Source organism: Suricata suricatta, chromosome 9, assembly GCF_006229205.1.
Source record: "Suricata suricatta isolate VVHF042 chromosome 9, meerkat_22Aug2017_6uvM2_HiC, whole genome shotgun sequence".
Classification (NCBI taxonomy): domain Eukaryota; kingdom Metazoa; phylum Chordata; class Mammalia; order Carnivora; family Herpestidae; genus Suricata; species Suricata suricatta.
In genome coordinates, this window is record NC_043708.1 from 89,215,132 (window position 1) to 89,229,159 (window position 14,028).

The window sequence follows — 14,028 nt, forward strand, 5'->3', positions numbered from 1 at the left end:
TTTTAAAAACAGGGAGACATGAGAAGGCAAGATGGCAGAGGAACAGGGAGCTCGGTACTTCCCACCTGTATCTCACAAACAAGGGCTGAAGCCAAAGGACACTGAACCACAAGACTGTGGGAGGAAAAGAGACAAAGTGCACTAATAAGACTACCTCAAGAAGCAACCCAAAGTCCACATGGTGGAGAGTCCCAAATATCATTATGAGTAGGGAAATAAAATAACCAAAGACACAAGAGAGACCAAAGGACACCATTAAAAGAACACTTCCTGAACGGGGAGGCCCTGGACAGTCAATGAACCTCCATTAATCTAGCAGAACATGTGGGTGCAGAGCACATAACAAGCTTTTAAAACTGACAAGAGACAGAAAGCTAGCCAAAATGACGAAACAGAAGAACTCTCCTCTAAAGAAATTCCAGGAAGAAGTGACAGCTAAAAAATTGGTCAAAACAGATATAAGCAACATAAGTAACCAAGAATTTAGAACAACAGTCATAAAATTAATCGCTGAGCTTGAAAAAGTCATGGAAGACACCAGAGAAGCAATTGCTACAAATATTATGGACCTTTAAAATAGCGGTGATGAATTAAAAAATGCTATAAATGAGGTGCATAATAAAATAGAGGCAGCCACTGCATGAACTGAAGAGGCAGAGAGGAGAATAGGTGAATTAGAAGTCTAGTTTGTCCAATAAAAGTATGGCTACTCCTGCTTTCTTTTGACTTCCAGTCACATGATAGATATTTCTCCATCCCCTTACTTTCAATCTGAATGTGTTCTCAGGTCTTCAATGTGATGAAAAGAAAAAATATGCAGCCAAGAATCCTTTATTCAGCAAGCCTGTCATTCAAAATAGAAGGAGAGATACAGGTTTTCCCAAACAAACAAAAATTGAAGGAATTCATCACCACTAAACCAGCCCTACAATAAATACTAAGAGGGACTCTATGAGGGAAGTGTTGCAAGGAACACAAGGTACCAGAGACACCACTACAAACATGGATCCTGCAGAGAACACAATGACTCTAAAACCATATTTTTCAATAATAAAACTGAATGTAAATGGACTACATCTATTTGCTATCTACAAGAGACTCATTACAGACCTGAGAAACTTGAAATCGACCACAGGAAAAAGTCTGGAAAACCTCCAAAAACATGGAGGTTAAAGAACACCCCACTAAAAAAACGAATGGGCCAATCAGGCAATTAGAGAAGAAATTTAAAAATGTATGGAAACAAATAAAAATGAAAATACAAGAATCCGAACTCTTTGGGATGCAGGAAAGGCAGTCCTAAGAGTAAAGTACATTGCAATCCAGGCCTATTTCAAGAAACTAGAAAAAGCACATATACAAAATCTAACAGAGCACCTAAAGGAACTAGAAGCAGAGCAGCAAGAACACTTCAAACCTAGCAGAAGAAGAGAAATAATAAAGATCAGGGCAGAAATAAACAATATAGACTCCCCCCCCCCAAAAAATAAATAAAAGAAGCTGAACAGATCAACCAAGAGTTGGTTTTTTGAAAAAATAAACAAAATTGATAAACCTCTACCCAGGCTTCTCAAAAAGTAAAAGAGAGCACCCAAATAGACAAAATCATAAATGAAAATGGATCTATTACAACCAATACCTCAGAAAAGTATGCAATTATCAGTGAATACTATGAAAAATTATATGCCAACAAACTGGACAACCTAGAAGAAATGGACAAATCCTTAAACACACATGCACTACCAAAATTCAAATGGTTAGAGATAGAAAATCTGAACAGCCCCATAACCAGTGAAGAAATTGAATCAGTTATCAAAAATCTCCCAACAAATAGGAGCCCCAGGCCAGATGGCTTCCCTGGGGATTCTACCAGACATTTAAATCAGAGTTAATACCCATTCTTCTCAAGCTATTCCAAAACATAGAAATGAAGAAAAACTTCCAGACTCATTCTATGAAGCCAGCATCACTTTGATTCCCAAACCAGACAGAGACCCAGCAAAAAAAAAGAACTACAGGCCAATATCCTTGATGAATACAGATGCAAAAATCCTCAACAAGATACTAGCAAATCAAACTCAACAGCATATAAAAAGAATTATCCACCATGATCAAGTGGGATTCATTCCTGGGTTACAAGGCTGGTTCAATATTCGCAAATCCATCAATGGGACACATCACATTAACAAAAGAAAAGAGATAAAAACCATATGATTCAGTTGATAGACGCAGAAAAAGCATTTGGCAAAATACAAAATCCTTTCTTAATAAAGACCCTCGGGAAAGTCAGAATAGAAGGAACTTACTTAAACATCATAAAAGCCATTTATGAAAAGACCTCAGCTAATATCGTCCTCAATGTGGAAAAACTGAGAGCTTTCCCCCTGAGATCAGGAACACGACAGGGATGTCCACTCTCACCACTGTTGTTTAACATAGTGCTGGAAAGTCCTAGCATCAGCAATCAGACAACAAAAGGAAATAATAGGCATCAGAATTGGCAAAGATGAAGTCAGACTTTCACTTTTCGCAGATGACATGACACTCTACATGGAATACCCGAAAAACTCCACCAGAAGCCTTCTAGAACTGATCCATGAATTCAGCAAAGTCGCAGGATAGAAAAATCAACACACAGAAATTGGTTGCATTTTTATACACCAATAATGAGGCAACAGAAAGAGAAATCAAGAAATTGATTGTGATTTCCATTCACAATTGCACCAAAAACCATAAAATACCTCAGAATAAACTTAACCAAAGATGTAAAAGATCTGTATGATGAAAACTATAGAAAACTTATGAAGGAAATTGAAGAAGACACAATGAAATGGAAAAAAATTCCATGTTCATGAATCAGAAGAATAAACATCATTAAAATGTCATTATTACCCAAAGCAATCTATACATTCAATGCAATTCCAGTCAAAATTGCACCGGCATTCTTCTCAAAGCTAGAACAACTATCCTAAAATTTGTATGGAGCTACAAAAGACCCCGAATATCCAAAGTAATATTTTAGAAGAAAACCAAAACGGGAGGCATCACAATCCCAGACTTTAGCCTCTACTGCAAAGCTGTAATCAAGACATTATGGTGCTGGCACAAAATCAGACACATAGACCAATGGAATAGAATAGAGAATCCAGAGCTGAGCCCACAAATGTATGGTCAATTAATCTTTTTTTTTTTTTTTTGAGAGAGAGAGAGAGAGAGAGAGAGACAGAGAGGGACAGCATGAGCAGTGGAGGGTCAGAGAGAGGGAGACACAGAATCTGAAGACAGGCTCCAGGCTCTGAGCTAGCTGTCAGCACAGAGCCTGACACGGGGCTCGAACACATGAACTACGAGATCATGACCTGAGCTGAAGCCAGACTCTCAACCGACTGAGCCTGCCAGGCGCCCCAATTAATCTTTGACAAAGCAGGAAGGAGTATCCAGTGGAAAAAAGACTGCCTCTTTAACAGGTGGTGCTGGGAGAACTGGACAGCAACATGCAAAAGAATAAAACTAGATCACTTTCTTACACCATACCCAAAAATAAGCTCAAAATGGATGAAGGACTTGAATGTGAGACAGGAAACCATCAAAACCCTAGAGGTGAAAGCAGGAAACAACCTCCTTGACCTCAACTGCAGCAATTTTCTCCTTGACACATCCCCAAAGGCAAGGGAATCAAGAGCAAAAATGAACTATTGGGACCTCATCAAGATAAAAAGCTTCTTTCTGCACAGCAAAGGAAATAATCAATAAAACTAATAGGCAACCGATAGAATGGGAAAAGATAGTTGCAAATGACATATCAGATAAAGGGTTCGTATCCAAAATCTATAAGGAACTCACCAAATTCCACACCCAATAAATGAATAATCCAGTGAAGAAATGGACAGAAGACATGAACAGACACTTCTCCAAAGAGGACATCCAGATGGCCAATAGACACATGAAACGATGCTCAGCATCACTCATCATCAGGGAAATACAAATCAAAACCACACTGAGATACCACCTCACTCCAGACAGAGTGGCTAAAATGAATAAATCAAGAGACTATAGATGCTGGCGAGGATGTGGAGAAACAGGCACCCTCCTACACTGTTGGTAGGAATGTAAACTTGTACAGCCACTCTAGAAAAACAGTGTGGAGTTTCCTCAAAAAATTAACAATAGCACTCCCTTATACCCAGTAATATAGCACTGCTAGGATATACCCAAGGGATACACAAGTGCTGACGCACAGGGGCACATATACCCCAATGTTCATAGCAGCACTTTCAACAAGAGCCAAATTATGGAAAGAGCCTATATGTCCATCAACTGATAAATGGATCAAGAAGATGTGGTTTATATATACAATGGAATACTACATGGCAATGAGAAAGAATGAAATCTGGCCATTTGTAGCAACATGGATAGAACTCAAGGATGTCATGCTAAGTAAAATAAGTCAGGCCGAGAAGGACAGATACCATATTTTTCACTCATAAGTGTAACTTAGCAGAGGACTATGAGGGAGGGGAGGGGGAAAAATAGGTGGGGAAAGGGAGGGAGGTAAACCATGAGAGACTCTTGAATACTGAGAACTGAGGGCTGATTGAGGGGTGGATAGGGGAAGGGGGGTGATGGACATGGAGGAGGGCACTTGAGATGAGCACTGGGTGCTATATGGAAACTAACTTGACAATAAAGTATAAAAGAAAAAAAAAAAACTTGAAACCAACCAGATATCCATCAAATGTAGAATGGATAAACAGACTGTGGTAGATTCATACACTGGAACATTACACAGCAAAAAAAAAGACAAAATGGAAAACATGGATAAATCTGACAAAAACCATGTTCAGTGATATAAATCAGATGCAATATACTGTGAAGAAACAGATGCATATAGGGAAATTAAAAAAAAAAGGAGAGTGAGGCAAATCATAAGAGACTCTTAACTATAGAGAACAAATTGAGGGTTGCCCGAGACAGGTGGGTGGGGGATGGGCTAGATGGAAAATGGGTAATAAGAAGGGCACTTATGATGAGCACTGGGTGTTGTATATAAGTGATAAATCACTAAATTCTATTGCTGAAACCAGTATTATATTACACTATATGGTAACTAACTAGAATTTAAATAAAAACTTGAAACATGAAAAAAACAAAAATTAAATGAGAAAGGAAAAGAGTTCTATTTGAGCCCAGATTAGGACAATTGCCTGGGATACACAATCTTAACAAAGTTTTCCAGGAAAGGAACATTTGCTGCAGGGTTATATATACTTATTATAAGGAAAGATATTCCATAAAGCTATAGACTTTATCTTATGTTTTTTAATATGTGCAAGGCTCTGTGACTGTAATCTTATAGGAACCAAGGGGATTGTTTTTTGGTTTTTTTTTTCTTCTCTCTTCTCTTTATGCTTGGAATGCTCCTTTTTTGGCTATTGTTTTTTAATTTTTTTAATGTTTTTTATTTATTTTTGAGAGACAGAGAGAGAGACGGTACAAGCAGGGGAGGGTCAGAGAGAGAGGGTGACACAGAATCTGAAGCAGGCTCCAGGCTCTGAGCTAGCTGTCAGCAGAGAGCCCGATGCGGGGCTCGAACCCATGAACCGTGAGATCATGACCTGAGCCGAAGCCGGACGCTTAACCGACTGAGCCACCCAGGCATCCCATTGGCTATTGTTTTTTAATGAAGCAGAGTACAATGTGTAATTGAGGCAGAAATAGAGCCCATGACTTGAGGTTTTTCTCAGTCATTGTGATGTCAGCAAATGTTAAAGTATAGGTTCCTTGGCAGTCCAGGAAGATAGCCTACATACATTAAAAGTTGAAAATTTCCTTTCTTACTAGAGCATGTTAGACATGTTTAATCCCTCACTGATCTTACAAGTCCCTACCTGTGGCCACAACAATCAGTACAATCCACTGTGAACCTGGCATAGTGCCCAGAGTTCTGGCTTTGAAGTCCGAGTGGCCAAGCCCGCACTCCTCCCCTGATGTGGATCTTTGCCATGTGGCCTTCTGGAGCACTGCACTGGACCAGTGTGTAGGGCACACCAGCCTGGCCAGCAGGCCACATCCCCAGGTCTGTGGGGTTTATAGCACCAGCCTACTGCCGCAAAGAGGGAAAGGTGGTGTGAGAGAGGAAAAATTGCCTGCCTTGCTCACTTCTTTAGGTCTCAATGTCCTTAGTGGGCTGCTATAGGCATGTAATAAAAGTTCGGGTTTTTTTCCTCCTTTTAATCTATCTCATAATTTAATTCTTACTCCAACTCGAAGACCCTGAGAGGCAGAAAAGAAATTTTCCCTCCCTTCTCCTACATGGTATCTTAAGTTCGTCAAAATATATAATACTACCTTAAGATTGATGATTCCCAGAGGGGAAGTAGGCTGGGCGACAGCAAAATGGGGCAAGGGGCTCAGTTTTATGGTGATGGATGGTAACTAGCCTTTTGGTGGTGACCACTCTGTGGTGTTTACAGATGTTGAACTATAATGTTGTACCTTGCAATGTTTATAAAGTGATGTCCCAGTATTATGTCAAAAATAAAAAGAGTAGAAATACTCCTTTAAAACTCAATAACACAGTTTGGATCAGCCTTTATAGATTCTAAGAACTGCTCAAAAAGCTCTGACAAACCTAGGTTAAGACTATACTGTCCAAAAAGAATAATCATTCATATCATATGGCTATCAAGCGACTGAAATGTGGCCAGTCTGAATTGAGATGTTACTTTTGGTATGAAATTCACACTGAATCTCAAAGACAGTATGAAAAAAAGAATGTAATATATCTTATTAATAATTTCTATTAATTTCTTATAAAAATATTTTGGTTATTTGGGGTTAAATAAAATATTAAAAAACACAAAATACATATTGTGTACTTCTGATTTTTTAACTAAACAGTGATTATACAGGAGTAATCACTTTGAGAGAATTCAGTACACTGTATAATTATGATGCATTCACTTTTCTGTATGCATATTACATTTCATTAAAGAAGCATCAAAAGGAATAATGACAATAACGGATTACAACACAACATATCTTTAAAAACCCATTTTTTCATAATAGTACTTCATGAAAAAGGAAAAGGGGAGAAAGAGGAAATATCGTCTTGATAGAAGAATGACAGCTAATTAACAAAATAAGAAAAATTATCACTATAACCTCTGATGTAATCATTGACTCAAGCAAGGGTCACTAATGGATGTTAAAAACCACTGAAATGTTCCGAGAAACAAGATATTCATATGTTCTCAAAGTATCACACCAAAGATTAGTAAGAGGAAAATGTGCCTTTAAGGACCTGGCAGTAACCACTCTCACCAAGTGGTCCTTATCAGGATGGTCTGAAACGTACGTCCTGACGTGATGCAATGGGAGATTACAAAATATCACTTGTGTTCTTCCTGGAAATGTTTGACCTGCATATACTTATCAAGAAACAAATGAATCTGGAATGTGAATAAACTTCCAGACAATGGGCATAAACTCTACAAGGATTTCAATGTCAAAAAGAAAGCACTAGGTTACTCAGGCCACAAACTTGTGGTTACGGAGTTCAAGCCCCATGTCCAGCTCTGTGCTGACAGCTCAGAGCCTGGAACCTGCTTCAGATTCTGTGTCTCCCTCTTTGTCTGCCCCTCTTCTATTAGCACTCTGTCTCTCTCTCACTTTCCCCAAAATAAACAAACATTAAAAAGAAAGAAAGAAAGAAGAGAAAAGGGAAGAGAAGAGAAGAGAGGAGAGGAGAGGAGAGGAGAGGAGAGGAGAGGAGAGGAGAGGAGAGGAGAGAAGAAAGAGAAAGGAGGCAGCAGGACTATCCTACGTTTGGGGAGACTAAAGAGACACAACAACCAAATACAATGTTTGAATTTTGGATCCTGGATGAAAATTAAACACAAAGGACACTTCGGGGACAACTGAGGAAACTTGAATGTCGACCGCATGTCAGATACTGTTACTAAATTAATGTAGATGTTTTTAGGAAATATAATGGAGCTATGAATATGTAGCAGGCTGTCCTTGTTCTTGGGAGATATGAAGTATTTAAAAGTGTCATGATATCCACAGTCTACTTTCAGATAATTTGGCAAAATAAAAGTGCGTGTGTGTGTGTGTGTGTGTGTGTGTGTGTATGTGTTTGTGTGTATTGCAGGTATAGCAAGATTTTAACAGTTGGTGAGTACAGGTGAAAGATACAAAGTTATCCCCCAATTTTTCTATGGGTTTGAAAACCGTCAACCCCAAAAATGTTCTAATATAACTAATTCTGAAAAAAGAAATCACAGAAAAACATTCCTTCATGATACAGGGTTTTTTTTTTCTTGTATTATCTGAGGCAACACTTTATAAAAAGAGTAATTAAATAAATCCATTCTCTCCTGAAGTCATGTTACCTACCAATCAGATGCACAGTTGCTCTAAAACATGCTAAGTTGCTACCAACTCCAAGTAGAACATCATGGAATCATGATCTCCTTTTTTAAAAAAGGTAAGGTAAGTACTGGGACCCTAGTTTTCAAAGCTGTACTCTCATGGCATGGTAACAGACTTGGCTGCCACCCTGATACTCTGTTACTTGGTCATCAAGGGTCACGGTACAAATTGCAGAAGATAATACTGAAAATACAAAAACCCTTTATGTTTCGAGTTCTCTCATTTTGGTTTCTCTTAAACTATAATTAGGCTTTATCACCAAGCACTTAAGAAAGTTTCAGGAAGAGAATTACAAAATGGAATGTAGACCATAGTAATATATTCAAAAGAACAACTACTAAGGTTTTCAAACACATTATCTGTTGCTTTGATTTTTAAAAATATATATCCATATGAAAAAGAAATGTTCACTCTGGTTGAATGCTAACTACAAGTAGTAAATACTTTAAAGCATAATCATATGTAAGAAATTTCTGAGATCACACACATCAAGGCACAATTCAAGAACTTTCATCTTTGCACTATCTGCAATGACTGTCATTAAAATAATAGAGTTCCTTCCTTTCATCTAAAAAGTTTTCTTTTTAAGTTGTACGATGGTAAGGAATTCAAGGAAAAATTATAAGGAAACCAATTACGTAAGATGACAAAGTGTCCCTCAGAAACCTTAAGAACAATCCAACAGTGAAATGTTGAAACATGTAAGAATAAAAGAGAAAGACTAAAAACTTTAATAAGAGTGTTATTTAATATACATACAGGGGCACCTAGGTGGCTCAGTCGGTGGAGCATCTGACCTTGGCTCAGGTCATGATCTCACAGTTCATGAGTTCAAGCCCCACATCTGGCTCTCTGCTGTCAGTACAGAGCCCTCTTTAGAGTATCTGTCTGACCCTGCCCATACCTCTGCCCTCCTCCACTTAGACTCTCCCAAAAATACATGAATCTAAAAACCATACACACACACACACACACACACACACACACACACACACACACACCTCTAAATGTAAAACCCCTGGAAAAAAAATAAGTGTAATATTTACTGGTCTAAATCAAAAGTCAGGCTGTAATTTATATACAAAGAGAGCCTAAATAACCTACAGCATCTTTGAAATGTCTGAGGTCTCTTGTTCAACAACACTTCTTAATTATAATGCCATAAAATCCAAATAAGACAGAAAAAAACGTCTTTAAGATGTTCTACAGATTGAACATTCTACATATAAATATTTCAACACTAGAAACTATGCTCACTGAAAACATTTCAAAGGCATTGTGCCTATAATTCAACCTGAAATTAAAAACAAAAAGGCAAAACCAAAACAAATTTATGAAGCCCAGTAACTTATCTCTTAAAGCCAATTTACTTTTACAGATCTAATTTAAGAAAAGCAGAAAAACAACGTGCAAAGGGAAGCTGATTCAAATTTTACTATTAAGAGAAAGGAAGGAAAGAGCCATCAGATGCAGTATACCTGTAGAAAAACATCTTAATAAAAACAAACAGAAGTTGCTCTAAAGACAAAAAGAAGGGTGGTCATAGATGTCTATTTAATCAAGAGATTATAAAGCTGGGCCACAAAAAAGAATGAGGCTAAGCAAAAAAAAAAAATCAATATAGGATCTCAGGCTATAGCCAAAAAACAGTGTTTTATGATAGAGTTTATTTTTAAAGGACAAGACAAACTATATTACAGCTGTGAGGCCTACATCTAACCAATCAAAACTTCCAATTCTACACCCTAAATAATTCTCAAATCTATTCACTTCTTATCTCTTTGCCAAATCCTAATCCATGCTACTATCATCTCTTCCCCAGCTGACTGCATTAGATTCCTAACCGAACTCCCTTTCAAAGACTGCCAAAGTGATAATCACTTTAAAAGTCCTTTATTTTTCTTAAATTTATTCATCCATTCTGAGAGAGAGAGAGAGAGAGAGAGAGAGAGAGAGAGAGAGAGAGAGAATACGCATCATGAGGTGGGGGAGGGGAGGAAACAAAGAATCCCAGCACAGAGCCCAAGGCAGGGCTTGAACCCATAAACCATGAGACCATGACCTGAGCTGAAATCAAGAGTTGGGCACCTAACCAACTGGGCCCCCAGATACCCCAAAATCCTTTATAATCTTACTTTTAACCACCAGGAGTTCCTCTCCCACTCGCAGGGCCTCTGAAGTCCCTTTAAAAAAAAGCTCTGTCCTGCCTCAAAAGCTTTACATGTGTCCTCGTTCTCAAATGCTCTTCCCCCAATGTTTGCTCACTATTTCCTACTTAATCTTTAGCTTAATTATCCCCTTCTAGAAAGATTCTCTGACCTACCAGACTAGTTTAAAATCCTGAATTCTTATATGTATTACTAATGACAGTTATTTTATCTGTTTAATATCTTGTTCTACCAAAAGACTACATGTTCCATAAAGGTTGGGATTGTATCTGACCGTTTACCATTTTCTCTCTAGCACCAAGCAGAGTAACCAGGTCATAAGAGATGTTCAACAAAAATCTGTTTGATGCATGAATAAATATTTTCTCATTAAAAACGAATAGCTGTTTATAAACAACAAGTGGAAATCTGAGCACAAAAACAGTTTTCAGGGACTCCTTTAACACAAAACATAATCTATTCCTCCATGAATTTTTATTGTTTGTACATTTTTGTTTTGTTTTAAAGCAGAAAGAAAGGGAGTAAGGATGTGAGTTTCCTGGAGTTTTGATTTTTTTGAACAGAAAATACCTGTAACACAGTGGCCTGTAAGCTTTGGTAAAAAGACAGGATAACATAACTTCCTCTGTTTATTAATAAATACAGTGTACTACATGGCAGTGGTTTTCTTCATGGAGTAAAAGGCAGCTGCAACCTCCAAAAGAAAATTTTTTCAGTTTTCTGTGTCTTCATTTTGGAATAACTTCCAAATGGATTGGAATGAGTTCTCATCTATCTAACTCCCGAAATCCCCATCCATTAAAGAAGGATACAGAAGCAAAACACCATTTCAACAGACGCTTCCATAGATACACCTCAGGAGTAGAAGCAAGAATGGTGATGTTTTTGTTTGATGTAAGACAAAATGATAATCACAGAAATAGTTATTCCTATCACAAGCCAAATTATAAACATTCTAGAAGAGACCAGTCCACTGATCACCAAAAAACTACAGTATATTATAGTTGTCACAGACATACATACAACTTGGGAATCAATCAGACCTTGAGCACAAAACTCTACCACTTAATGGCCATGCTATTTGGGGCAAAATTATTTAACCTCATGAATCTCAGTTTCATCACATATAAAATGCAAGCACTACTTTATTTCCCAGATCCTAACTAGGATGTCCTTGAAGAAATATAGACATAAACATTTTCTAAAATCAGGATGAGACTCATAATTGATGTTAAAAGAAATTGAACAGTCAAGAAATAATTAGCCTGAGCTGTTAGAAGATATTTCTTGATCTGATTTCACACCTCAGCTGAGTTATTTACACTGGTGGCAATGTACTCACCTGAATTTTACTTAATTCGAGCTCTTAAAATATCTTCAACATGATTCCACTATGATGTAGCATTAAAATGAAAAACTACGGCACTCACAAGATTGTATGACACATGCAATTAAAGTCACCTGACATTCCTAATCTCTCAGACTACACCATATAGAACATTCTCAAAACCAGAAGTTGTATGACTCATTCATGGAGCCAAATATCTAAATATCAAAATTTCAGATGACCTTCAAGAACACCTGCTTAATGTTCAGAGATACATACTTTAAAGACAAAAAATTTTAAGTTTAACCAAATAGAAACCACCAGTGAAATTAATTTTCTTCACTATGCTCATGTAATGACAAAGATGCTAAGGAGATCTAGGTATAGGCTATAAAAGCAGCATATCAAAAGGGATTCTGAAAAATCTTAAGACTCCCAAATATAAAGGCATAGATTCAAACACTGATTATGATGCTGAAGAAAGATAAATGTTCATTAGCACTAGTTAGTAAAAAGAGAGAGAGACACACACACATACACACAGAAAAAGAGAGAGAAGAGAGAGGTAGGTATATCCCCCCCCCCCGAAAAAAATACATCTTTCAATCAGGAACACCTTAATGAGAAAAATCCAGTAATACAAATCTTCAAGCTTTTTGGTGAGAATTCAATGAGGTCTTAAGTAAAACATTTACCATGGTGCACAGCATACACAGTGAGCATTCCATGACCTGTTGCTGTTATTTTTATTACTGATCAACTGATCGCAAGTTGAAAAAACACTAATTTAAATAATGAGTGACAATAAATTATCTGCCCCTGCCCTGGCCCCCTTGTCTTCACATGGCCATGATCTGAAATCTGCTCACTTTCGCCTTTTATATTATCTCCCTAGACTTTATAAACATTTGAGTTTCCGACCTTTTAATGTATGCATCTGACTTGTTTTTCTAACCTGGAGTTTCTGAAGAATTGGACAATGGAGCAGATGCTTCGGCTAAGGCAGCTAACGTAGCTAATACTGATGTGGATGAGTTTCCAAACTGAACAGCTGATACACCTGTTTCATCTATGAGAAAAGAGAAAACAGACTTTAAAAATTTTTTAATTTTAAAGGAGCTTAATTCTACTGCATTTTTCTGATATTCTATTTTGCTTTATTCAATTCTTAAATGAAGCTTGGATAATAGTTCTGTGAAAAACAAGCTTCGATAGCATTCGTTTTCAAAAGATAATATTGCAGTGCATTTTGCAATATCATCTTTCTTTCTTTTGTCTCATAAAAGTCTTTTTTTTGCCAAACCAAAGAAAGCCAAGGTGACTGATATAATCTTACCCTCATTCTCCAACAGTCCTTTCATAAAAGGAGGAATACCTACTAAAGCATAAAGTCCCAACAGCTATCCTACATGCATCTCAATACCTGTTGCCTTGGATGAATTTTCTGAAGATACCAGACCTGTTAGGTTCACCACCCCTCCAGGTCCGATGATAAACTGCGGTGTGGCGGCGTGTATGGTCACAGTGTCGGGGCTCTCGGGGTTGGTGTTGATTTGGTTCTGCATAGCGATCTAGGGGCCAAATCAACACAGTGTTTTCAGAATTACAACCGGAACACACGGCATAGATTCTCAATGCAGTACAAACATAAAGGAAATTCTAAAATAAGAAGAATCCTGTAATATGAGTGGAAAGCTTTGTATACGATCGACTGAGAGTATACAGGTAAACCAGACACAGGAACTTACATCCCAATTTCCCTGTCAGGTAAAGCAGTAAAATCCCATGAGCAAATAATATCTGAAAGGGCTTTATAGAACACAGTTGATATTTTGCTGCCCTGTGGCTATAAAAAATAAATTACTTAAATTATTTCCTCTACTATATTCAGCAATATATAATACTATACATATAAAGCATGTCCTTCCCAGGGCACTTGTTATGATGAGCACTAGGTGTTACATGTAAGAGACTGAAACACTGAATTCTACTCCTGAAACCAATATTGCATTATATGTTAACTAAATAAAATTTAAATAAAAATTTGAAGGGAAAAAAATAAATAAAGCATGTCCTTCCCAATTAATTATTCTCCAT

The 14,028-nt window shown here is 37.4% G+C and overlaps 1 protein-coding gene across 7 annotated transcripts in view; it reads right to left on the reverse strand.

Moving 5' to 3' along the window:
• Positions 1-14,028, reverse strand: part of GABPB1 (GA binding protein transcription factor subunit beta 1) — a 71,069-nt gene that overhangs the window by 13,260 nt on the left and 43,781 nt on the right. For 5 of the 7 annotated variants that reach the window (XM_029950538.1, XM_029950535.1, XM_029950536.1 and 2 more), the window contains 2 exons: positions 13,355-13,502; positions 12,887-13,000 (listed from right to left, as the gene is read on the reverse strand). In XM_029950538.1, the coding sequence (XP_029806398.1) occupies positions 12,887-13,000; positions 13,355-13,502 (262 nt within the window). The remainder of the gene's footprint in view (positions 1-12,886; positions 13,001-13,354; positions 13,503-14,028) is intronic. The other 2 variants (XM_029950540.1, XM_029950539.1) reach the window with 1 other exon arrangement.